At 35.7% G+C, this 26,404-nt stretch overlaps 1 protein-coding gene across 2 annotated transcripts; it reads left to right on the top strand.

The window, feature by feature from the left end:
* Positions 1-85: 85 nt before the first annotated feature.
* DCAF17 (DDB1 and CUL4 associated factor 17) lies at positions 86-26,404 on the top strand. Of its 2 annotated transcripts, none has more exons than XM_070476038.1 (14): positions 86-181; positions 993-1,096; positions 4,041-4,131; positions 6,687-6,823; positions 7,571-7,649; positions 8,877-8,966; positions 10,393-10,497; positions 10,804-10,909; positions 16,568-16,710; positions 20,368-20,477; positions 23,135-23,225; positions 24,050-24,133; positions 24,681-24,836; positions 25,607-26,404. In XM_070476038.1, the coding sequence occupies exons 3-14, from the start codon at positions 4,072-4,074 to the stop codon at positions 25,772-25,774; spliced, it is 1,329 nt and encodes a 442-aa protein (XP_070332139.1). In that variant the 5' UTR covers positions 86-181; positions 993-1,096; positions 4,041-4,071; the 3' UTR covers positions 25,775-26,404. The 2 variants fall into 2 exon arrangements, with proteins under 2 accessions (XP_070332139.1, XP_070332138.1); XM_070476037.1 differs by lacking the exon at positions 86-181 and adding an exon at positions 188-591.

Raw genomic sequence — 26,404 nt, 5'->3', positions numbered from 1 at the left:
GGTGAGGCGGGGTGAGGCGGGGCCGCGGCGGGCTGGAGGCGGGGCCGCGGCGGGTTGGAGGCGGGGCCTGGCCCCCTTGCCTGATGGGGATTGTAGTTCTGGGTACAAGCCAGGCTTCCTCTGCAGACACTGGGAACTACGTTTCCCGGCAAGTGAACGGCTTCGGTAGACCGCGCGTTAAGTACGTTGCAGTGTCTGCAGCTACCCGGAGCTGGAGAGCGTTTGCGGGGCCGGCCCGGAAGGGGGTTTCTTTTCCTGCCCAATCTCCGCTCTCCGGCAGCCCCGGCTCTGTCTTTCCTCGCCCCACAGTTGTGCGCTTCCGGCCCCGGCTCCCGGTGTCAGTTTTTCTGGGTTCCTCGAGGAGCTGGGGCCAGGAGGTTCGGAGATAGTGGCCGCTTCCCGGCGCGGGAGTAAGGGGCGCGCCCCTCTTCCGCTCTGACAGTCCCGCGCCGGGCCCGCGCCTCCATGGGCCCAAGCCAGAAGCCCAATGTGTGCGGCCGGCTCAGTCGCCGGGCGCTGGGCTTTTTCTCGCGCGACGCGGGCATGGTGCAGAGGACGAACCTGGGCATCCTGCGGGCGCTGGTGTGCCAGGTGACCGCCTGCCGGCCTGGAGGGGGACGGTGGTGGGGGGCTCAGGGGAGAGTCAGGCTTACTGTTGGGGTACAGTTTTTACGCATTATAGTTCCCTTTTAAGAAGATAGCAAGTGATGGGCAGGGCGATCGCGGCCTTGAAACTGGGGGATTAGTAAATAGCCGTTAGCAGAACCGTCACATGCTTTTAGACTTTCTTATATCTTGCAAACAATTTTTCTAAAAATTAATTGCCCCACTTAAGCCAAAATGTGAGGGCAGAGTTAGGAAGAATTGAACATACTATTTTTTAAGAACGTACTTGAAATTACTTTGAAAACTAAATTTAAATATCCAATTTAAGGTTGGTGCACAGAAACTTATGAGTTATTTCCTAAACCGAAATTCCTTGTGTTTTTCAGGAAAGTACTAAATTTAAGAATGTTTGGACAACTCATTCCAAATCACCTATAGCCTATGAGAGAGGAAGAATATATTTTAACAATTATCGGTGCTGTGTCAGCAGGTATCTTGGTGAAAAATTTTTATGTAGTTCATTTGACTGTTGATCTTTAATTTTTATAGAAACACATGCCTACGTTAGTGCTTAGTGTAACAGAATGGAAAAATGGGTTCAAATAAGGGTAGGGTATAAAATGCATGTAATTTAGCATCTTGTTAAACCTAAAGGCTGAGGTTTCATCTGTGTAAATACCAATTTAAAGAGAATTTATAATGCAGGCAAAATGACAGATTGCTGAGTACAGTGTAGTATTTTATTCTTCCTAAGGGATACCAGATGTCAGAAAATCCAAGTACCTACTAATTAGATGCTGTTTTAGAGAAGAATTTCTGTATTTTGTTTTGAAAGTACTTGCCTTTGTTTTAAAAGAAAAATTTCAGACTTGCTCATGTAATATATATATAGTACATATATGAATAGTACAGTGAACCCCCATACATTCATTATCTAGACCCTAAACGGATCAAGATTTTGCCACATTTGCTTATCTGTCCCCATCTCCTTTTCCTTTATACCGTTGCTAAATGTTTTAAAGCATATTCCAAACATGCTGTACTTAAGTTTGCTCCTCTAAAAAAAGTACGGTTATTTTCTTTTTTAACAGCTTAATAATTCACCTATATAAAGCATACAATTCAGTTTTTACATCCTTGAAATTCATATTCAGTGAAAATGATTTGATGAACCATTGATGGTTTGGAAAAGACTCTGATGTTGAGAGGGATTGGGGGCAGGAGGAGAAGGGGATGACAGAGGATGAGATGGCTGGATGGCATCACTGACTCGATGGACATGGGTTTGGGTAGACTCCAGGAGTTGGTGATGGACAGGGAGGCCTGGTGTGCTGTGATTCACGGGGTCGCAAAGAATCGGACAAGACTGAGCGACTGAACTGAACTGGACTGAACTGATGGTTCATATAGGCAACCATCACTACAGTTAGTTTTAGAACATCTTCATTACCTCACAAAACCCCAAAACACTACCCTTTAGCTGTCACCACCATACCTTCACCACCCTCAGCCCTATGCGCGTGCTAGGCTACTTTGTTTCTATAGGTTCAACCATTGTGGACATTTCGAAAAAATTGAATGATGTAATACTTGATTTGTGTGTGTGTGTGTCTTTTTTTTGGTGACTGGCTTCTTAGTAGATTACCAGTTTATTATAAAACTTTATAACACAGGAACAGCCAGATGGAAGAGATGCATAGGGCAAGGTATGTGGGAAGGAGCACAGAAATTCTATGCCCTCTGAGCATGTCACTCTTCCTGAATCTTCATGTGTTCACCAGCCCAGAAGCATTTCTCCTTTTCTAAAGTATATATTAAATGCCATACATTTCCCTCTAAGCACTGTTTTTCCTGCATCTGACAAATGTTGAAACATTGTATATTCGATGTAAAATTTCTGGAGACATTTTTCTGCTTTTTCCTTTGTGCGTGCTCAGTCCATCAGTTGTGCTGTCTGCTCAGCCCTGCCCGACTATGCAAGAATACTGGAGTGGGTTGCCATTTCCTGCTCCAGGGGATCTTCCCTACCCAGGGATCAAACCTGCGCCTCCTTCATTGGCAGGTGGATTCTTTACCACTAAGCCAGACCCCTGTGTCAATTAGAATTGTGTCATTTAAGCTCTAAATATTTTGAGATTTTGCAGCTATCTGTTATTGGTATCTAACCTAAATCCATTGTGGTCTGAGACCATACTTTATATTTTTTTCTAGTCTTTTAAATTCTAGTATTTTATGACCCAGAGTGTAGTCTGTCATGGTGAACTCTTCACATGGGCTTGAGAAGAATGTATTGTTGCTGAAGTAGTCTGAAGATGTCAGTTTGAGCCAGCTGATTGTCGGTACTGGTCAGTTCAACTATATTCTTACCGACTCTACTTGTTGGATCTGTCAGATACTGACAGGTTGTTTTGAAGTCTCTAACTATAATGGTGGATTTGTCTGTTTCTCCTTGTATTCTATCATTTTTGTCTCAATATTTTGACATTCTGTTGTTAGATGCATTCACATCATATAATTCTACTCTTTATCCCTGATAATTTCCAGTGTGGAAGTCTACTTTGTCTGAAATTAATATGGCTACTCCAGCTTGCTTTTTTTTTTCTTAAGTTAGTATTTACTTGGTATATCTTTCTCCATCCCTTTGCTTTTAATGTATCTGTGTCTTTATATTTAAAGTGGGTTACTTGTATATAACATATATTCAAGTCTTGTTTTTTATTCACTCTATCAATTTGTCTTCTGACAGGTATATTTTAGACCATTCACATTTAAAGTGATCATTGATATAATTGGTTTGATACCTCCCACATTTGTTTTGTTCTCTTTCTTCTTCTTTTGGTATTCTCATTATGTGTACATTACACATTTTCTAATTATCCCACAGTCCTTAGATGTTCTATTCTTTTTTTTTTTAATTCTTTTTTCTTTCTGGTTTGGAAAGTTTCCTTTTTTATCTTTTTCATCTACTAGTTTTTTACTACTAGCTGAAAGAAAGGATCTCTTTAACTAATTTTCATTTCACAATGTTGGAATAACAGATTATGAAGGTGGAATTCAACAGAGTTATTGGTAGTAAATGTTAAAAGGTAAGGAAGCAATTCAATATGCTCTAATTTTGGAAAATGATCTGCAGGTGGGTATAAGTATATAAAGAAAAAGTAGACTGAAATGAGCCAAAATACTAATAACTGAACCAAAATATTAATATTGGAAGTTTTGTGCTATTATAATTTATTACATATTTGATATTTTTTCTATGAATGTGTATTATGAATTTTGTGATTAAAAAATAATGTTGACATTTAGTTAAGAAGAGGAAAGCAAAGCAGCAAGTTGTATTTTTGGTGTTCCAAATCTCTGAATTAAAAAAATCGCTGAAATCCAAGCAAAGGCTATCTTCTTTATGAAGAGGAATAATCTTTTTTTCCCCCCAGTGTTGCATCAGAGCCACGAAGACTTTATGAAATGCCAAAATGTTCCAAATCAGAAAAAATAGAAGATGCTTTATTATGGGAATGCCCAGTGGTAAGATTTGCTTTTGTAGTATGTTTCTAAAGCATTTGTAGTCTAGAACTGCTTATTGTTAATATATTGTATAAAGAAATAAAACATTTAAGTATCATAGTGATTCTTAAACCTTGAAAGGAAGCAAAAAAAGAGCATATTTTTTATTTTTATTTTTCCTCATGAAGTAACTTCTGTCTTAAAAAATTATATGTTAATGCTATGAATATACTTTTAACTTTTAATACCATTTTTAAATCTTGAAAACTAGAAAGTGTTATGCACTGATTAAAGGTTTCATAAGCAATATATGCTAATTTGTAGTTATTCTCAGTGTTTAAGAGATTATTCTACTTAATATATTGAGACAATAAGATATTTAGGGCAGCAGTTATGTTTCATGACTCTGAAAGTGGATTCTTATGGGTTTCCTCTATTAATCTTCTTAGGAAATAATAAGATAAAAATGAAAAATAAAATAATAGATGAGCTCATTCCATCAGATCTGTATTGCCCCTGTGTGTATTTTTCAGAACACTTTTTTCATAAGATATAACATCTTATCCTTGCTAGAGGAGTTGGGAAGCAAATTTATTTGTAGAATTACTTCACAGAGCCTTTAATACTATTAATACTTATAATAATACTAATGTGCATGGTTATCGTCAAACCATTTTCCCAACTCTTTTGATCATAGAACTTCCTATTTTGAGTTATATTTCTAAATATTAATTTTCCATGGGATCAGTGTTGTAAGAAACATTTAAGAAGTACTGCAGCAAGTTAATCCAGTCTTTCAATCTGGCTGTTTTGTTTTTTAGGAAAAATAGAATATATGACCAAAAATAATGTTTAAAGTTAATAGACCATGCTTTGCATTTATTATTAAAATTCTTTAAAAGGAAAAAAAAAAGATTTGTTTGTACATAAAATTGTAGTTTTTCCCTGGACAGTTAATGTCTTTTCATTGAAATTTTCCTTTTTAAAAATAAGAAGCTTTAAATCTACATTTTCTTCCCCAACTCCTTATTGAAAGTTAAAAATAACTATTGTGCCCCCAACATCTAAAATGTTCTAATCCACTTCATTGATGAGGGGAAGAGGATGACAGATTTCTTAATTGAGAAAAATTTTGAAAGACATTTGTGTTGCGAAGCAACACAAATTTAGAGCAATCTTTACAAAAATAAAGTTTCTAGTAACCTAATTCCTAATCTCACTTCTCTTTGAACGTTTTGTTCTTCTTTGAAGTGAACTAAGATTTTCCATTGAGAAAAACAACAAAGCATATAGTATTGTTGTTAATATACTGATTATGAAACTAAATTTAAACTAGCACCCTGCTCTTCTGAGACAGTGTGTGAAATACAACTTGTAGTTTAGGAAAATAGCTCAGACCTATAGGTTTGCTACCTAATTTTTTTTTTTAATAGGCAAGATATAGGTGATACATTTTTTAAAACTTTAAAAATTCCTTGAGCTAATACTTATGCAAGGCATCAAAGAATAAAAAAATTTACATCATTGCCTATGATTTTAGTGTAAGACTTAAGTAGCTAATAAGTTTAAACACACACACAACCAAGAAACAAATGCACACAAAAACCTTGTTTCTTTCCCTAACATTTGAAAAAGGAGACAAATCTTAAGGCATGTAAGTAAAATAAATGTGCCTGCATTCTTTTCTATTCACTTTTCAGCTTAAGCAACATTAGATTAGTTTTAACTTCTCTATTCTTAACTTTCATCTTTGAACTTACTTTTTATTCTACAAATCAAAGTAGAACCCTTGGCTTCTCTTTCTCTTCCTGCCTTAGACTTCCACCCTAAGGCGGCTCCTCAGTGGCAGATGTGCCCTTTTGGGGGGTAGTTCATTGGAGTCAGGGATTATTTTTAAAACTAGGTCCATCTCTGTTCTTCTTTGGCTGCTTTGATTCTGAATGTTAGCTTTCCATTTGGAGTTGGAGTAGAGCCACAGTGACTAGTGGGATAACTTGCTTTTTTCCCATTTGAACTTCTATCAGTAAGAAAACAAGTCTTGGAATGAAGAAACATCTGTTCTAGGAAATGACTCTTAATTGCTTATGCTATCTAATGTTATACTTTGTTTTAAGAACTGTTGTCATAGCAGCATCATTAGTATTACTTGTATTACTGTTGTTATTATGATGATGATTGACTAACATTTGTTGAATACTTAATGATTAACAATTAATAAATAATAATTATTTCTGGAGAGGAAATGGCAACCTATCCAGTATTCTTGCCTGGAAAATCCCATGGAAAGAGGAGCCTGGCAGGCTACAGTCCATGGGGTCGCAAAAGAGGCACAATTTTGGTGACTAAATGAAAAATAATTATTTCAGGTACTGTTTAAATACTCTATGTGAATAAGATGACTTAATAAATTAATAATGAAAATCATTTTTCACAATTTTAATCTTTCCTCATTTATTTTTGCATTTACATTTCTTTTTAAAATTTACTTGTTTGACTATTTGTTTAGCTGTTTTCTTTGGATATGGATTACTATAGATTGTTCATGATCAAGCAGTTTCAGTTTTATCTCTTTTAAGGGAGAAATGCTTCCCAATCCATCAGATTATAAATCCTCACTCATAGCACTGACTGCTCATAATTGGCTACTTCGTATATCAGCAACTACGGGAAAAGTCCTTGAGAAAATATATCTTGCTTCATATTGCAAATTCAGGTATTAACTGTGACTCTATTGTTTAAAATTTGATTATGAAAAATTGAGACTTATGACCTAGGATATTTCAAGATTTTGTTTTTTTAAGTTTTCCATTGTATATGTGGATCTCAGTTTATAAATCTATTTATCTCTCCTCATGACTGCTTTTGAAAATCTAAGGATGGAGACCCTTTGTCATTTATCTTTGTATTCCTCATAGGTAACTAACCTCTAGTAGTTGTCAGATACCCTTTTTTAAAACAATTTACTTTTTACAAATAGTATTTTTTATGTGGGATGTATTTTTTGGTAGATTTTTCTGAAAGCTAGTCTGTTGCAGTTAAATTACCAGCCTAGTATAATCTAAGAACTGTTACTTATAAACTCATAGTTTTATAAACTAGATGTAATTTTTTGGAATGAATATAAACATGCAAAATGTGAGTGTAACATTTTTAAGGTTTTTTGTAGCTTCTGTTTTACATCAGGAATGGTTTTGGTTTTCTAAGTTTTGAATATTGACAGATCAAGCACAATTTTTATTCATTGAGACTCCAGAAGGATTAAAATTATTTGTATATATAAATAGGAATAAATGAGGAATATATGAGGATCTTCAAGGAATTCTTTTATTTTTTAAAATAAATTACTTTTATAATTTAAATAACTGAAAAACTGTTCACTTATAAAATATCTATTATATTTTGATTTGAAGTATAAGGAAACTGACCCAAATGAGTAAACTTCTCTTTATTCTTTTAAAAGATACTTGAGCTGGGACACTCCTCAGGAAGTCATTGCTGTCAAGTCAGCTCAGAACAAAGGTTCAACACTGGCCCGGCAGGTAGACACCTTTAAAAATTCAGTAAAATAAAGAATTTGTTTCCAGAGGAATTTGTCTGAAAATTTGTTATGAGAGAACTAATAATCTTTGGTTTCTGAAGCATGCTATCAAAATTGTTTACCACAAATTTAAAATATTCTCTTCAAGCCACTCTGGGGAAGTACAACAGATTACTTTCCATTCCATAGCAGAAAAATATCCACTAAACCTTATTCTACAAAGTGAAGAAGCTACCTTCTTCAAGCAGAGAAATCACTCAAGTTTTAACTGTTGATATTTTTTCTATTTCATTTAGCCATGTTAGTGTAATCCTAAGTGATATGACCATGATAATGCTGTGTCTTTTGATTAGGCTCTTGATGATTAGAATTCCAGTTTATGATATAAATTAAATTGTTATATTATAATCCAATATATTAATTTATATTATAACATGATCTATTACATAGTACATACCTACATTTTGTTATATAGTATATAAATTATGTTTTTTTACAAAATATATTATGTTGTTAAATGTTACAGGTATGCTTGCTTTAATAGATTTGTGTGTGTGTGTGTATTTTGTAGTCTCTGAAGGGCTAAAGGTTTAGTGGACGTATTTTGAACATGTAAGCTTTCCTGTTTAAGTAACTTTTCAATTTGATAGGGGGTGGTTTTCAATTCATGAAAACAGAGTGTTTTTATTTTTTTAATTAAAAATTTTTTATAAAAAATTTTCATCGAAGTATAGTTGTACAGTATTATAGGTGTACAATATAATGATTCATGATTTTTCAAGGTTACATTCCATTTATGTGCTCATACACTCAGTTGTGTCTGTTTGTGATCCCATAGACTGTTTAGCCCCACAGGGGCCTCTGTCTATGGGATTCTCCTGGCAAGAATACTGGAGTGGGTTGCCATTTCCTCTTGCAGGGGATCTTCCCCACCCAGGAATTGAACCCATGTCTCTTATGTCTCCTGCATTAGCAGTCAGATTCTTTACCCCTAGCGCCACCTGGGGAGCCCATATTCCATCTATAGCTATTATAAAATACTGGGTTATTCCCTGTGTTGTACAGTATATCCTTGTAGCTTGTTTTAGACACAGTAGTTTGTACCTCTTAATGCCCTAATTCTTGTATTATCCCTTGCCCGTTCCCTTTACCCACTGGTAACCACTAGGAAAACAATGGTTTTAATATATTCTTGAGAGCTGTCTGTGATTTTAGTCTTTCCTTTTAGGCAGGCATTCAGCAGCCTGTTTTGCTGTACCTTGCAGTGTTCCATGTGCTACCTTTTTCACTCATAGGGATTCTGGAGATCAACAAAAAGGTAAGAACGCATTTCTGATTTAATTATATTATTAATTCTTTGACATTAAGATGTAATATTATTGTTTAATTGTTTATTAGGTATTTGGTAAAGTTTTTAATTAGGAAGTTAAAAGCAGCTGCCCAAATCCTAAAGGCAGTAAATGGAGAAACTGGAAGTTGAACTTATATTTGACTCCAGCGATTAAACCAAATTTTAAAATAGAGTGGCTACTTTATTTTTAGCATTCATTATTTGAAAATACATTTGAATTGCACAAATCCTTCTTTACAAAGTAGGGAACAAGGATCAGGGAATAGAAAGTCCTGGGCTAGTCAAAAACAAAGCAAACCGTAATTATCCTTTTAAGAGATGACAAAAAACACAACTCGTGAATATAATTGTTCTCGTTGTGCTTGTGGATTAATTGTGTATACTTATTACAGTCTACAACAGGAATGTAGTCATAAATTGTTTCTATTTATTCTTACATGTTCAAGATAATCATCTGAGGGATTTGATTTTTATTGTGGTTATTTGAAATGAAAGTACATCTTTCACTTACCATGCATAATAAGACTACCCAGGGGCCAGGTTCAGAATGTACTTTAATCTCTTTCCTGGGGTAGTAAACTAAGTGATTACTAAGTGATTTATCGTGAGTAGAAACAGAAACAGATTTTCACTTAATTTCTACTTGTTCTTTCCTTGCTATGAATATTTGTCTATGTTGGTTGGCTTTTGTTAAATATTAAAAGAGACACAGATCGAGTTCTTTATCAGAGCTCTGTGGACATCGTAACAGGATCCAGTGCACGGAACAGAGACAGAGAGGGAGCAAGGAGCCAAAGCCTTACTCAAGATCAGCTAGGTTAACTGTCTCTGTATGTATTTGGTCTTTAACATGTTTGGTTTTTATATGGCTAAAAAATCAAATAGTATTAAATGTTCAAAGAACAAGGTAATGATAAATTCTTGAGTTGGCTGTTTTTTATTAGAATTACTTTCTTAGACCCAAATCTTTCACCACTAGCTAAGAAAGATCCCTTTATAAATAATATTTTATAAAGAATAGGTCCCAGAATTTATTCAACCATGCAAATATTGCATGGTAGAATTAAATAGGCTCAGTTTACACCTACGTCCATAAGGAAAGGGGTTTGTTATTAAAAGATTTTGACAAAACTGAAATAAATGAAAGCTACGGCATCATTTTGAAGGATATATATTAAATGCCCATTAGTACTTCAGTTTGAGACCCTACGGGGTTACCACTCATCCCTAATAATACCTTAGCTGCAAGTTCCTAAATTATAATGAAGTTGGAATGTTAGGCAGCAGTGTTGTAGTGGTAAACCGAATATTAAACAGATACACATACCTCAGTGAAAACTCAGAGGATTGGCCTTCTGGTCTTTTCTCAGGTGATGTCTACCTTTCCCCTCAGATTTTCGGGAATGTCACAGATGCCACCTTGTCTCATGGAATACTGATTGTGATGTACAGCTCGGGACTGGTCAGACTTTATAGCTTCCAAGCCATCACCAAGCAGGTAGAGAAAATTCAGATTTGCCATATTCAGATTAATTTGAGATTTGTATAGAGGTATGACTTTTTTTTTTTTAATGACATGTTTTTAACGTAAGGCTCTAGTGTAGATTTCAGCTCTACAAAACTGTACCAATGCAGAAAGGCAAAATAACCTTTAACAGAGGGGTGGGAAGATAAATAGAAAGGCCCTTGAATAAATAAAGACATTTTCTCTGTCATATACATGTGAATTTGATTTTTTTAATCTCTCAACAGACAGCAAGTAAGTAGGTGCTAAAGCCACCATTTTTGTTTGTTTTGTTTTTAGTTCATGCAACAGAAACTTGACTTAGGGTGTGCATGCAGATGGGGTGGGACTTCTGGAACTGTAGGAGAGGCTCCCTTTGGCATTCCTTGTAATATTAAAATCACAGGTATGGCTACAATATAGTACTTTTTTCACCTTAAAAATTAAGTGGTCGTATTGATAGTGATTAATTGTAATCATCCAAATGTTTTTTTCCTAAATTCAATTCATTTTGCTCCTATGCAGAGTATTTCTTGCTTTTGCATAAATGTTCACAGAAATCTGTTATTCACTGAAATAAAGGCCTGGGGATGCTGGACCTTGCTTGGCCAGAGATCTGTAACCTTTGGCAAGTGACTTTACCTTTCTGGTCTTGATTTCCTTATCTATAGAATAATAAGTTGCAGCAAATGATGATACCTTAGCTCCTTTAGAACTTCAAATTTTACAATTCCGTGAAATTTACCCAACTTAAAGATCAACAAGGCACAAAAAAGAAAATTATATACAATTTTATAAATATAATAAAAGTGTTCTACATTTAATTAGCTTATCAAATTCAGCAGTTTGTTGAAAAGAAAACTGCTACAAAATTGAGCAAAACCATAACTGACCAGAGTTCATCTCATCAATACAAGGATTACTTAATGCAGATAGATGTAAAAATCATGAGTAAATTTAAAAAGAAAATATATTTTGTTATCCTAATATTTGTTTATCTTTGTTCTTAGTTCATTAAAAATTATTTTTTATCATGTTGTGGACATTTACTTCTAACCAATAAACATCACATATTTAGGTAAAACTCCAAAGGTTTTTCTAATATGGATCAAAATACAATTTTTTTCTATTGTTATATAACATTACATCATCAACAGATCAAGAAACAAATGAAAGACTTAATTGTGAGAAAGGAAATGGTCTTTTTATTAGTAAATAGCAAAGTATGAGGACTGAGAGAGTTCAGTATAGCCAATTTTCCAAGAAGTTCAAAATAAATATTTCAAAAATTACTCAAATTTTTGGCGTCTTGGGTGAGCTGAATTAGGTAGTTTTGTAAAAACTCAGCCTTAGCAATACTTCCTATGTGTGTGTGTATGCTCAGTCACTCAGTGATGTCTGGACTCTTGTGACCCCATGGACTGCAGCCCACCAGGCTCCTTTGTCCATGGGATTTCCCAGGCAAGAATACTAGAGTGGATTGCCATTTCCTACTGTATTTGATACAAATACAGAAGGCAGGAATCTGTTAAGAATTTGAAAACTACAGACTCCAGTGATAACTAATATGTATTATTTTGAAGAGAGTTTCCCTAAATGGTAGCATTGTTCTCTTTGAAATGCAGCTAATAAGCAAGTAAAACAAAGAACAGGGTGAAAGAAAGAAAGAAAGCTTATGGAGCTTCTGATTGTGCTGTGATTTTGGTCCCTGTTTATAGAGAGAAGACTGGATTTGGGATCACAATCTTGGTCTGCTCCTATGAGAATGAAATTCCACTACTAATTGGTGGTATGGTAGTGAGCTATTACTTAACCTGTATGGGCCTCACTTTTATCAGCTTTAAAATAATAACATTTGAAAATATGATCTGTGAAATCATGTGCCATTGTAAAACAATACAGTGATTGTTAGACATTTAGCTTAGAAGACTAGCGTATTATATTGGAAACTTTGTGTATTTTTTCAGACTATGTTGACCGAAATCCAGTTTATTTCTCTAGATTTGTTTTTCAGGATCAGTAAAACCTATACAAATAATACTCATTTTAACTTTAAGTAACTTTTTTAAGACAAAGCAGTTCATTTTCATTATAGAAGAATTAGGAAATAATGATAAAATAGAGAAAGTTTAAAACACTCACAGTCATCCTGAATGGCATTAGTTACTATCACCTCTGTGTTTTTTGGGTAATCTTATAATGTATGTATGCCTAAAACCAAAAAAGAATCATATTGTGAACACTGTTTCATAACTTGCTTTTTCAAAAATCAACTCTGTTGAAGTGTAATTTGCATGCACTTAAATGCAGCCATTTAAACTGTATAATTTGAGTTTTGCCAAATATTTATATCCATGAAACCACTTCTACAATTAAGATTTGGAATACTTTAATCACTCCAAAGTGTTCCCCAGTACCCTTTTCAGTCAGTTCCCTTCCATCCCCAGCCTTCGGCAACCAGTGAATGTACTTTCTTTCACTCTAGATTTCTGGAGTTTTGTCTAAATGGAAGCATATGATATATAATTTTTGTCTGGCATCTTTCACTCACCATATAATTTTTGAGATTCATTGCATATAGCTATCTGTAGCCTAACCCACTTTTAAATGTCAATATATTACAAATATTAATTTCCATTGGGATTATTTGATAGATGGTCTTGTGAAAACAATAAAGTTGGAGTCCTGTGTCTTTACATCTGAAGAAACAATAGGTGGATCAAAGATTTTAAAGTTCTGTGAGAAAACTTAGAGAATCCTTTTATCGCAGAGTTGAGAAGACCTTTCTGACACAAGCACAGAGTCATTAAAGAAGAGATTGCTAACTTTGGCTACATAAAGACAAAGTGCTTCATGGTAAAAGCAAAAATAAAAGTAAATAAAAGCACACACACAAACCAACCAAAATTCAAACAACAAATAGGGGACATATTCGCAACATACACTATAAAGGGGAAATTCTCTCATTATATATGAGTTCTGCAGGGCAATAAGAAAAAATGACAACATAGCAACAACAACAAAATGAGCAAAGGATCTTGTGCAGAAGAAGAGGAATATAAGTGACTTTTAATTAGGAGAAGACAAAGCCCAATGTCACTGATAAGAGAAGTGCAAGTTAACACTACCATGAGATACTTCTTTTTAGATTCTCAAATATCAAAAAGTTAGGTAACAGGATTGGTGAAAGTATAGAAGAGACACTGTTGTTTATTGTTGGAGTCCTGTGTGGAGGACAATTTGTCAATATATTTCAAAATTTTAAATACATGTATTCCTTGAGCAATTCCATTTTTAGAAATTTATCCCAGATATATTCATATGTGTACAAAATGACAAACATATAGCATTTTTCTAACTACAAAAGATTGGAAACAATATATATATTGATAGGTGACATTGGTATTCTTTCATTGTTTGGCTGTCATAAACTTAATTATTAAAAAAGGAATTCTTTTTGCCCCTTTATAGAGAAGTTTCCAATATATATTAGTAAGTGAAAAAAGGAGTGCAAAACTATGTGTATAAAAGGCCCTATTTGTGTTAAGTATTCATATGCATGTGTTAAAAATACAGATGTGAGCACATGCTTTCAGGATTGCTTCAAATATTTTGAAGGACACACAGAAAAATGATAAATGATAGTCACTTCTGAGGAAATCAAATAGAAGGAAAACTTAGTTTTCATTATATTTTTTTCTGATACTTTTTGAATGCAGTGCTCGTATTGTCTTTGCCAAAGAGCAGTCCTCTGTATATGTGTGCACATGCTAATTAAGCTCCTCGAGGTTTAAGAACTTGATTTATGTACCATTATATGTATAACGTTCCCTTGTGGTTCAGCTGGTAAAGAATCCGCCTGCAATGCGGGAGACCTGGGTTCTATCCCTAGGTTGGGAAGATCCCCTGGAGAAGGGAAAAGCTACCCACTCCAGCATTCTGGCCTGGAGAATTCTGTAAACTGTATAGTCCATGGGATCACAAAGAGTCAGGCACAACTGAGTGACTTTCACTTTCATATGCATAAACTGTAAATTTATTTAACCAGTTTACTATGGACATTTAGATTTTTAAAATTTTCTGTGCTTATAAAAAAGTGCAAGAATATTCCTATAATTATTAATAATACTGAGATTTCCTCATCACAAGGTGTGGAATCGGCCATTCTTTGCAAACTCCTAGCCCTTTCAATTGAGAATAGAATTAGAGATCAAAATTTGGGATCTTGGGGCTAAACGTGACACACCAGAGTTGTAGTGAGCCAAGTCCTGATGCTACTTTGGGGCCATTTTTAGCAACTTCTGGGAAAAGTATTTCTTCTTAAATACATTTTTTTGCATTAATTTTTCTCCCATTATGAGTTCCTATTTTATATTCTCTACAACTTCCCTACTTAAATTTTTAACCCGCAATTTAAACTCTAATTATACTTTTTTCTCTTCATAATTCTTCTTTTCCTCATCCACCATTATTTGGTAGCTACCACCTTATCACATATGATGTTTGTATATCTTTCATAATTTACTGACTGATGTCCTTTGCCCATTTATCTATTGGGGTGTCAATAGTTTTCTTATTGCTTAAAAAACACCTCTTTATATATTAAGAATATCACCCTTTTCTTGAAAGGTTTCTTCAAGGGCATTTTTTTTTTTTTTGAGGTTACTTTATTTTTTTTTATTTTTTTTTTCCATTTATTTTTATTAGTTGGAGGCTAATTACTTTACATCATTACAGTAGTTTTTGTCATACACTGAAATGAATCAGCCATGGATTTACATGTATTCCCCATCCCGGTCCCCCCTCCCACCTCCCTCTCTACCCGATCCCTCTGGGTCTTCCCAGTGCACCAGGCCCGAGCACTTGTCTCATGCACCCAACCTGGGCTGGTGATCTGTTTCACCCTAGATAATATACATGTTTCAATGCTGTTCTCTTCAAGGGCATTTTAAATGTATGTGATTTGTTTGTATCTATGTGTTCTTTCTCCTGAAGACTTCAGTTTGTGAACTCACGTTTCATTGTTTGTTTTTCTCCTTTGTATAGCTTTAAGTAGTAAGTTGCCCTTATGCAGAGGCCTAATCAGGCACACACTTCTATATGTAACATGTGACTCTGTAGTGAATGCTCTCCCTAAGACAAGTCCTTTTACAGACGGTGGTGGCCTCACAAACCAAAGGTTAGACTCTGAAGTTAGAGGGAAACAAAGGACTCAGATTAGCCACCTTCCCAAACAAGCCAAGCAGTATCCTCATAAGGGCTGTCCCCAAGGAATTCTGGTCTTCAGAAGCAGCAGCACCTTCTGTTTATGCCTGTCTCCAGACGTAAGTCTGTTACACTCTGTATAAAATCAAGTATCATCAAAGAAGAGGACTAGGAAGCACTAACAGATGGTCCTTTTGCGGTGTCAGCCTCCAAAAGACAGTGGCTGACAAGATACACTTGAATTACCTTAAAATTAACTTGTCTAATAACCACTAGTAGTAGTGGCTCTCCTTTGATAAGACTTCCACTGCAACAAGACCCATCCTAAGTGGCTACTTTCATTATGACTAGTATCACTTCTACTGCATAAACTTAAGCAATACTTCTCTTGTAAAGTTAAATATAACCTGTTAGTCTAGAATATGAAAGATCTCTTCCTCACATTTGAAGGAATTATTAGACCTAATACTTGGTTGGATTGTTATGAGAGTTGGAAATAGTATCTAACCGAGGTACTTATTAAATGGCAACTGCTTTTATTAGGCATACCTTGTCTTTTTTTTTTTTTGTCATCATAGGCATCTTCAGCCCACTTTTATCACCCTCCAGCTGCATGTCACACATATCCTGAAAATGGATGTCTAAAAAGTTGACTCATAACCTAACAGCTGTTTCCTACTTGCCTTTTCTTATCAGTAAGCCTCTTTCCAGACTGTATTTTATTTCCTTGAACATAGTCATTTTTCATTGGTAGAAATTAATAGATGATACATGCAAAGAAAGGTTGAATTCAGTTAATGAATGTTCCAAAGCTACCAGAACAAAGAAGCTAATAAATTCCTTTTGCCCATCTCTGCAGATACACCGCCACTGCTCTTTGAGGTGTCCTCGCTGGAGAATGCTTTTCAGATTGGAGGCCATCCTTGGCACTACATCATTACACCCAATAAGAAGAAACAGAAAGGAGTTTTCCATATTTGTGCCCTAAAGGACAATTCATTGGTAAATCATGGTGGTCAGGCTTTAGTAGTAAATTAATATCAGAAATTCTTTATTCTCTGCTTCTCTAATGGGTCCACATTCCCAGGAATTACTTTTCAAGTTGTATCAGTAATTTGTGAACAGTGTAAAGTACAGGAGAACACAAAGAATATAGCAAACACAGTACACTGTGTGTACCACCCAGAATTTAAAACATTATTAACATTTTAAAATTCTCAGGGCACCAAAGATTTATTAGTTTTTCTTCTTACCATCTCCTTGACCTCATGTAAAGCATCTCTGAAGCTCCATAGTGGGAATCATTGGTGGAATATGTTCAGGCTGCCCCTGAAATTACTGGTGGAATGAATGTGTTGTTGGTTCTGCTTCTTCACAGTTGCTCTTGGTTTTTCAGAGCAGAATTAGCTAGTATTCTAATATAAGCACTGAAACACCAAGTTTTCAAGGATATTTTAAAGTTGTATATGGCAGAATAGGAAGAAAGGGTATATAGCAAGACAACAGAAATTTTTCCCTTTGAATTAATTTTCTGTATTTTCTTTTTAGAAATGATTTAGGCATTGATTTATCATTTAGTAAACATTATTGAGGACCTAATATGTGCCTGACTTGGCTGGAGACAATCCCTTCTCACAAGTTGTTTATACCCTCAAAAGAAAGCAGATGTGTGGATTAAGTAAAATGCAGGCCATTCAGTACAGTGGTTGAGATGAGTGCCGAAGAGGGAGTGCACAGAGGAGGGGGTTTTATATTTTTGTTTATATATTCTTGTTTTATATTGTTGATTTACTTTAGTTCTGAAACCTCTTGATACATCAAATTAACTTTTTGTGAGACAGACTCAGCTTATTCCATACCCTTCTCTTCCAGAATCTTTCTCAGTCAGCCTCTGTAGGACCAGTGGCTTAGAGTCACTGGTCACCTTTCACCACCCTAAAGATTTGCACAGTCTTGGGTTTATTTATCTATTTCCCTTTAGATCATGGCCACCAGGAAAACACTGTGTATAGTATCTTTGAATTTTTCTTTGCAGAAGCATTCTTCCCTTCTGTTTTCTCATTAACCTGTCACATGTGGCACCTCCTGTTTGGCCCAGCCCAGTGACATCCTCTTTTCCAGTGGATTCTGGGGACTGTTTACCACAAGTTTGTGGTTTGGTTATTCGCCTCCCAGCAGTGGACATCTTTCAGCCACCAGGACTCTGTCACATTGCTTTTTCATTGAAATTTCTATCCAGTCAAACCCTGCATAGTTCATATTCTTCCTAAATAAGAACCGATAATATATTCTTTTATATGTGTGTATAAAATGGCCTTCAACATCTACATCAAGCATGCCTATCTAGTACTCTCTTTGTATAATTACTAATTGCAACATTTAGTCAGATCTGTATTTTAGTATATTCATAAATAATTGCTGAATCCAGGGGAGTTTTCAGTACTTTGCTGTACAGCTTCATTGCAGTGACATTACCTTAATGATGCATATGTGCGTTACTTCTGCACCTGTCAGTCAGAAAACTTGGTAATCCAAAAACATATGTGCAGGGGAACTGAAGAATTCAGAAAATGACCTGTAACTTTCTATTAAACTGAGCCTTAAACTAGCATTCGAGCAAATAGTAACTCCAGAAGCTGATAACAATGCTGCCTGGTATTTAACACAGAGAGAGATAATGTTTCTTTTACATGTTGTGTTTAGATATTATAATAAAGAGAATAGTCTCCTAAAGAAAGATACAGGGTTATGTGTGCATGTTTGTGTGTGTGTTTTATTTTTAAAAAATTAAAAAGTTTTATGTTACACGAAGGAGCATTTGGAGCTAATGCCAAAATGGACACATTACCTTTTTTTTTGGCTACGCTGAGTAACACAGGCAAGATCTTAGTTCCACAACCAGAGATCAGACTCACACCCCCTGCAGTGGAAGCACAGAGTCTTAACCACTGGACCATTCGGGAAGTCAGTGGTTGCAACCAAGTTGTTTAATTTCATTGACGTTCTTATATGTAAAATGCAATAATACAACCATTTCTCTTAGAAATCATTAGGTTCTTGAAAAATTAAAATACCTGTGCTAATTTGATACATAAAATGTGCTAAATTCCAATTTTTAAAAAAGCATGGCATACAAAGCACTTGTGATGTAGCCCTAGCCTGCCTCTCCAGTCTCATGACTGGACACCCTGCTTCTCAATTCAATTTTGTCTGCTACTCATGTTTTTGAATATGCATGCTCTGTGGACGAACACATCTGTGCTTTTGATTGTGTTATCTCTTCTTTCAAGCCACTTTCTCATTTTAAGGCAGAGTTCAAGCTCCTGAAATTCTGCTTACCTGGTTTAGATGCTTGATAATATCCTGTGTGTGGCTTGACTACTTTATTTTCTCCACTGCCTTATTCTGTTTCTGTCTCCCTTCTTGAATATGAGCTTCTGGATAACAGAGATTATGTTTAGTGCATGTCAGGTATGAACACCTAGTGTCATACCTTGAACATAGTGTCCTATCAGTATATGCTGTGGAATTAATACTTTTATATGTCAAAAACTTTGAGTATCTAATAAAAAAGAAGGTATCATTTCATTTTCACTGGAGAAATTAAATGACTTGGATAAAGCCAGTGAAGTTAATATATCCATGCTGCTATTAGTCCCCAGTGCTCCTGTATGTAACGTAAAACATCTCTTACATATGTGATCCATATGGCAGTATCTTTTTCTTTATTTTAATGTTTAAATATGCTACTATGAAATAAATCTCTCTACTTACCTTAAGTGCTAGGTAGTATTTGACCATTTCCTTAGCGTTAGTTTAATATCTGACTTACACAGGAAGACTGTCTGACCTGTTGCATTGCATGTTTATTTTTGTGCTGTCTACTGTTCTTATTGACAATTTGTTGAGGATAGGAAAGGGAGAAAGAAATTACAGGAGACTGAAAGTGAAAGCGAAGTTGCTCAGTTGTGTCTGACCCTTTGCGACCCCATGGACTGTAGCCCACCAGGCTACTCCGTCCATGGAATTCTCCAGGCAAGAATACTGGAGTGGGTTGCCATTTCCTTCTGCAGGGTATCTTCCCGACCTCGGGGTCAAATGAGGGTCTCCCTCATTGCAGGCAGATGCTTTAACCTCTGAGCCACCAGGGAAGCCCATGTACTTGTGGGAGACTGCAAACACATAATTATGACAGTTAAATAAGGGGAAAATCCATGTACCTTGAAGGCTAATCTGCTGTTTATTAATAGTAGGTGCAGAACATTATGCAAATGATTTTTCCTCTTTGTGCATCAGTTTCCTCATGCATACGATGAGAATAGCAATATATGCTTCAAGAATTGCTGAGCTCAAAAGAAATAATGAGTAGAAAACATGTAATGCAGTGCCAGACACAAATTAGATGCTTGAGATATGGTAACTTATTATTTGTGAGGCATAATACATGGTGCTTGGTACATCTGTAAAATTTCTGTATTTAAATGTTGTGGATTTCTCAAGCTTGAGTATCCTAATTTATCCCTAATATACATCCTAGTTCAGCTGGTTAATATTTTCTCTTCCCTTACCTTTGACTTACTGACCTATCACTGATACTGGTTTTGAAAATTATTTTATTTTCCTTTAATTTTTATTTTCAATATTTTGTCCCAACTTCAGGCAAAAAATGGGATCCAAGAAATGGAATGTTGTTCTTTAGAATCTGATTGGATCTACTTCCATCCTGATGCTTCTGGCAGAATAATACATGTTGGCCCAAATCAGGTCAAGTGAGTATTTTCCTTAGTTACTTTAAAGTTAAAAGTAGCTTTTGGTAGTATTTATTGGCAACTTTATTTTTGCCAGCTAACTACTGAGCCAACTGTGGAAATTAGCTGCTTGTAGGGTGCTTCAGAGAATGGCATTCAGAGAATGGCATCTAGAAAGTGTTACTGTATACTTTCAACCTTGTCGTTACTCTGTAACTACTACATTTGGGTAAGTTCTTTGGTGAATAAGGGATGACATAAGAAGGAAAGGAGATCATGGATTGGTTCCTTCACATCAGGTCTTAATTCATTTCTCCAAGATTAATGAGAGATGATTTATCTTTGTTCTAAAAGACAGTCTTACTGCTGAAGAAGTAGCAGGTTGTTTGAAGTAAACCTTATTTTATTTAGTTTACCCACATCTTTCATACAATCAAAACACTCTTCATTTAGCTTCCCTGACTCCACAGTACTCCTGAATATTTTCCTCCCTCTCTGATCTTTCTTAATATCCTTTCATGTTCTTCCTCTTCTCACCCAGACTTTAATTATTAGATGTCATCAGGATTAGACCCTCTTTCCCCTCTTATTTGTTCCCTTTCTGCTTGATTCTTCTGTTTATTCCCTTGGCTTCAAAGATCATGTATACACCAAAACTTGAAAAAAATTTTATGTTTGCCTAAACCTCTCATCTAAGCTCATGTCGTAAGTCCAGACTCATTCTTAACACTTTCTTACCTTCTTGTTTTTCATCAGTTTACATGTACTTAAACACTCAGTTGCATTTGCCTGTATGCTCTCTCTCTCTCTCTCTCTCTCTCTCTCTCTCTCTCTCTCTCTCTCACACACACACACACACACACACACACACACACACACACACACACACCCCATATATCCCATCAATCCCGTTTATTTTGCTACTAACATTTATTTTGCTAACATTTCTTAAGTCTGCCTCTTTCTGCCCTTGGCCACTGACACCATCTTGGCGCTAGACCACTGTCATCGCTAGCCTGGACTATGGTAATAGCCTTCTTACCAGACTCCCAAGAATCTACTTTTTACTCTTTAAGTCTGTTTTCTTCTTAGCAGCTAGGATTTTTAGAAACATTAACAAACACAGAACCATGTGAATTCTGCTTTAACCTTTTTATGGTTTCCTGTTGCACTTAAGATAAAAGACCAACATCGGAGTCAATCTAAAAGATTCCTCCCACTCAGTTTACTTTAGTCATGCTGTCTTGTCGGAAAGCTGAGGACCTGTTCACTCTGCTTGGAGTCTGTTTCCCTTATCTGATGAATTTCTGTTCATCTTTTATGGCCCTTTAAAGGTCCCTTTTTCAGAGGGTCCTTCCCTGGTACCCTTCATTAGATTAGCTCCCCCATCATATTTTCACCGTGTCCACTATGTAATCTTCTTCTGTAGTACTTACAGAAATTAAAACTAATTATTTGTTTGACTATCTGTTTAAACATCTTGCTTTGGAATCATGAACTCCATAATACAGGGAAAGAGTCTGTCTTGCTGACACCTGTAACCTTGGCATGGAGCACAGGTCTGAGTGCAGAGCAGGCGCTCGATGAGTGTCTATTGAATAACAAGGGCCATGTCTGCATTCTTTATTTCATATGCCTCATGATAATTAGTCTACTCTGGATCAATTGTATAGGAGGATGAAGGAACTTAATGAAAAAAAGATTACTAACTTTTACAGAATGTCATAAAAAGTATAGTTCAGCTTTAGTAAATCTTACTCTTCCTGTTTGTTACCACCCATCTTTTATATTAGTTTGAGCTTAAGAAAATAAGTTTCACAAAGAGCGTTGTCCTTTTGCCAGGTTTTAAAAGATAGGCACTCTTAAATATTGGCACTAATTAAGATAACTAATTAAGAAGTTTAAATATCATCTGATTTCTTTGTCTCCGGCCAAACTCAAAGGCCTTCAGCTCTCCTTGGCCACAGGGGCTGCTCCTCTCTGCTCTGTCTTCACTTACACTTGAGACTCTAAGATTTGAGGACATCGTGCTTTTGATGCTTGTTAATGCTGTGAAAAGATTTGTGTGGGTGGTGCGAAAATTATTTTATTTTCACTTGCTTAACAAGCTTGATCTGTGAGGCCATTTACACTCAGAAAACCCAAATATTTAAATATAATGCTAAGACGAAAAAAGTATTAAGTCATTTGCAGTTTTAAAATATTACTCTGTCATGAAAACTTAGGCTAAGTTGCTAATGCAGTCTGTATATATTTAACGTTTAGTGTTGTTCCTTGATAACTAATTCTATCTTCAGAAATAAAAATGTAAGTATCTACTATAATGCCACTGTTAAAGCTGAAACATTAAAAACCTACTGCAGAATGCAGAGAGGAAGTTCTTTAGAACGACTTTCAGTGTGGAAGCTAGTGTAAGCCTCAGCAAGCTGCTTCAGTAGCACCTGTTGCCACAAGTCCAGTGTTTTTTATTTTTGTTTGTTTAAAAAATCTAAATTTGAAGAAAGTTGTGGACACTTAAGTTATCAGATATTAATATTTTGGAGTAATGAGGAGAAGAGAACTGACTCAGTGTTGTTAGTATAAGTTTCATTTGTTCAGTTTCTTTTCAGTAGTTCAGCTTTGACACTTTGATGCTGTGTTGATGTCTTAGGTTCTTAGAATCCTTTTTACCTTTTCAGAGTTTTAAAGCTAAGTGAAGTAGAAAATAATAGTGCCCAGCATCAGATCTCTGAAGATTTTGTCATTTTGGCCAACAGAGAGAAGAACAAAGTAAGTCAGCAGTACTTTAAAATCCTTTTTATATCATGGTCTATTGGAGAATATAATGTGCAAATGTGTTTGCCTTTCGGTGTGGCTGAAAAGAACAACACAATCCTGTAAAAGTCTGTTCATTTTGTCTATATGGGTAGCCAGTCTTAGCCCCATGTACCTATGAGATTTGAAAAGAGCCAATTATATTGACTATCTTTTGCTTATTTCTGTTTCCTTTCCGGGTTTCTCTTTAAATTTTTTTGATAAGTTGTTGACCTCTAGGTTTAATTAATTGTACAAACCTAGGGTAAATTGGGTTAAAAAATCATATATCACTCTTTAATTCCAAATGATTCTTTTTCTTTAGCATACAAATTAAGAACATGAGGAAAATCACGCAGAGAAAAAAGCAGATCCACTCTTTTATTCGCTGTACTATCAGTTCAGTTCAGTTCAGTTCAGTCGCTCAGTTGTGTCCGACTCTTTGCGACCCCATGAATCGCAGCCCGCCAGGCCTCCCTGTCTATCACCAACTCCTGGAGTTTACTCAAACATGTGCTGTACTATACTAAGGCAGAAATCAGAAGGGCAAGTCACATACTAAATCTGTAACCCCTGTGTTTATTTTGCCTATTTTGGTATTTTATTCTTTAGAAATTTTATTATAATAAAGTATTTTTACTAATTGGAGGATCTGGAACCCGATTCAGAATTTTCTCAACTGAGGAAAGACTTATGGATGTTGGCGAAGGATTGGTTAGTTTTAACAAATTTGTTTAGTCTTGCCATCAACTACATATAACGGTACTTGTCATGGCTTTTTATTTCTCTCCATGTGATAGAATGAAAACCTACCCACTGTTACAGCTTCTGGACGAGTGGTAAAAAGAAATTTTAGCATTCTGGATGATGACCCAGAACAAGAGGTATGACTTTAGCCAGAAATAATAAACCAAACTAGCATGAACTTGCCCTGGGATAGAGGTCGGGAAGCTCCGTGCAACCTTAGTCAGTAGAATTGTGCAAGCTGTCTGAACCAGGGCATCCCCATCATCTTCTCGTTTCATACTGAAATTATTCATGAGATTTTGCTTGTAGAAGTATTCATGAGACCAAAATAACTTGAAAAAACAATTATTAGCTTATTTTTTTGTTGTGTTGATGTGCACACTTCCTAGGGAAATCTCTTCTCGGAGAATTATTGAGTTATATTCTGATGATTGTGACTTTTGCCTTATGTTTCACTTACTAGACTTAGATGTGTTTGTTAATGTTCATGGCCCAGAGGAAGAAGGTGTGAGGGTGTGGTAAATCAGCTCAGCCTTTGGAGATACATTTCTATCTATGCTCCCACCCATTCATTTTTCTTTCTACATAGTTTTATAATGTTAGAATAGTTAAGCCCCAAGTGTAGAAATAATCAAAACTGGATTTTGCCCCTCTTTTATTTTACTTTGTCTTCTGTTCCCTAAGACTTTCAAAATTGTCGACTATGAAGATGAGTTGGATTTGCTTTCTGTCGTAGCTGTTACTCAAATAGATGCTGAAGGAAAAGCTCACCTGGATTTCCACTGTAATGAATATGGAACTTTACTTAAAAGTATTCCACTCGTGGAGTCATGGGATGTGGTGAGTAGAGTCCACAGAATACAAAGTTGTAAGAGTTTTCTTCCTAGGTGACTTTTGTTGGAACAGATGTCACTGTGTTCATGTCAGTCCAGGTTCACCTGTACCAATGACCGTGTGAAAGAGACTTTCCCACACACATGACAAAGTGAGTTCTTTAGCCTTTCTCCCCTAGGAAGCAGAGGATGCCTGCTTACCAGTGGTCTTAAAGATAAAGCTTCATGTTTTCTCCTGAGACATGCTATCTGACCACAGTCCGATTTTCTCCCATTTTACAAGTTTGGTAATGTTTTGAAAAATAAAAATTCTGTTTTCTGTATTGAATCCCCACAGTTACTTAATAGAGACTTCTAATCATGTGGGGTTTTCAAGCACTCTTGGAAGCATTTGTCTGCTCTTTTGAGTAATATGGAATATAAAAGTTGTAAGGAACAGTAGATGTTACTTTATCCAATCATTGTTTTATCAGTGGAGAATGTGAAAGATTTAGCAACTTGCCAATAGTCACAAGTGAAATAGTAGCAATGTTGGCAATAGAATCTGGGTGTTCAGACACCTAAGTCCAGGACTCTTCATTCTTAATATTTTGTGTAATGCTTTTCCCTAAGTCGTCTGCATATCCACAAATAATGAAAAATAAACTATTTCTGGCAACTATCTTGCCTTCAAGTATATATTTGAGCATCCCTAAAGGTGCTGTGACGTCTTAACGAAACGGTATTGAACATGGTTATGTGAAGAGGAAATCCCATTTGCCTGTGTTTTCATTACAGACATACAGCCACGAAGTCTACTTTGACAGAGACTTGGTGCTACACATAGAGCAGAAACCCAGCAGGGTGTTCAGCTGCTATGTTTACCAAATGGTATGTGACCCTGGGGAAGAAGAAGAAACCACAGACAAAAGGAGTAAAACAGATCACAATAATTTTAAATTTTGAGATGTAACTTATTAAACTTCTAGCCAACCACCCCAGGAGCCATGTCCAGTCCTCTTTTTTATTATCTGCATAGTAAATTCTCCAGTGTTTTCCAGAAAAGGTCTTGTGTTGACTTCAGATGATTGTGGCTTCTTTTTTAAACTCTGGCCATACAAGGTGGTGAGGACTTCACTTTATATAAAGGTTTTTACAATAACATCGCAAGAAGCCTGGCATTTTGCAGTTTTTTAGGTGGGTGGTGCAAATATAAAATACTGAAAGTCAGAGAAGGAAAGTTAATTCTAATTATTTGGAGGTCGTTGATTAGGGGGTGTTTAGCATGGTTGTTAAAGGATGGCATGGAATTTTGACTGGTGAAACTAGGAGGAAGAGACAGAAGGATATAAAACATATAGAAGGAGATCCTGTATCCTGTCAACCAGACTTGAAGGATGGAAGATGAGATCTATAATATGAAAGCATACTTGGAAACAAAACTGTGTCATCATGGTTTTTAAGATATATATATATATATGTATATGTGTTTTATATTATATATAGTAGCAGAAGTTGACTTTTCCATGGTTTTTTTCTCTTTGATGTTCCCATTGGTTTTTTGTGTTTCTGTTAAACTAATCTAAAAGATTTCAA

Source organism: Odocoileus virginianus, chromosome 13 (assembly GCF_023699985.2).
Source record: "Odocoileus virginianus isolate 20LAN1187 ecotype Illinois chromosome 13, Ovbor_1.2, whole genome shotgun sequence".
NCBI classification, from domain to species: domain Eukaryota; kingdom Metazoa; phylum Chordata; class Mammalia; order Artiodactyla; family Cervidae; genus Odocoileus; species Odocoileus virginianus.
The sequence above is the reverse complement of the archived record's forward strand: the minus strand, read 5'-3'. Positions and strand labels throughout refer to the sequence as shown.

Bases quoted from the DNA above. Each gene is read 5' to 3' on its own strand.
- DCAF17 (XM_070476037.1), top strand. From the start codon at position 466: ATGGGCCCAAGCCAGAAGCCCAATGTGTGCGGCCGGCTCAGTCGCCGG. The intron at 8,967-10,392 runs GTAAGAACGCAT...CTTTCCCCTCAG, and splicing joins TTCTGGAGATCAACAAAAAG to ATTTTCGGGAATGTCACAGA. The intron at 10,910-16,567 runs GTATGGCTACAA...CCATCTCTGCAG, and splicing joins TTGTAATATTAAAATCACAG to ATACACCGCCACTGCTCTTT.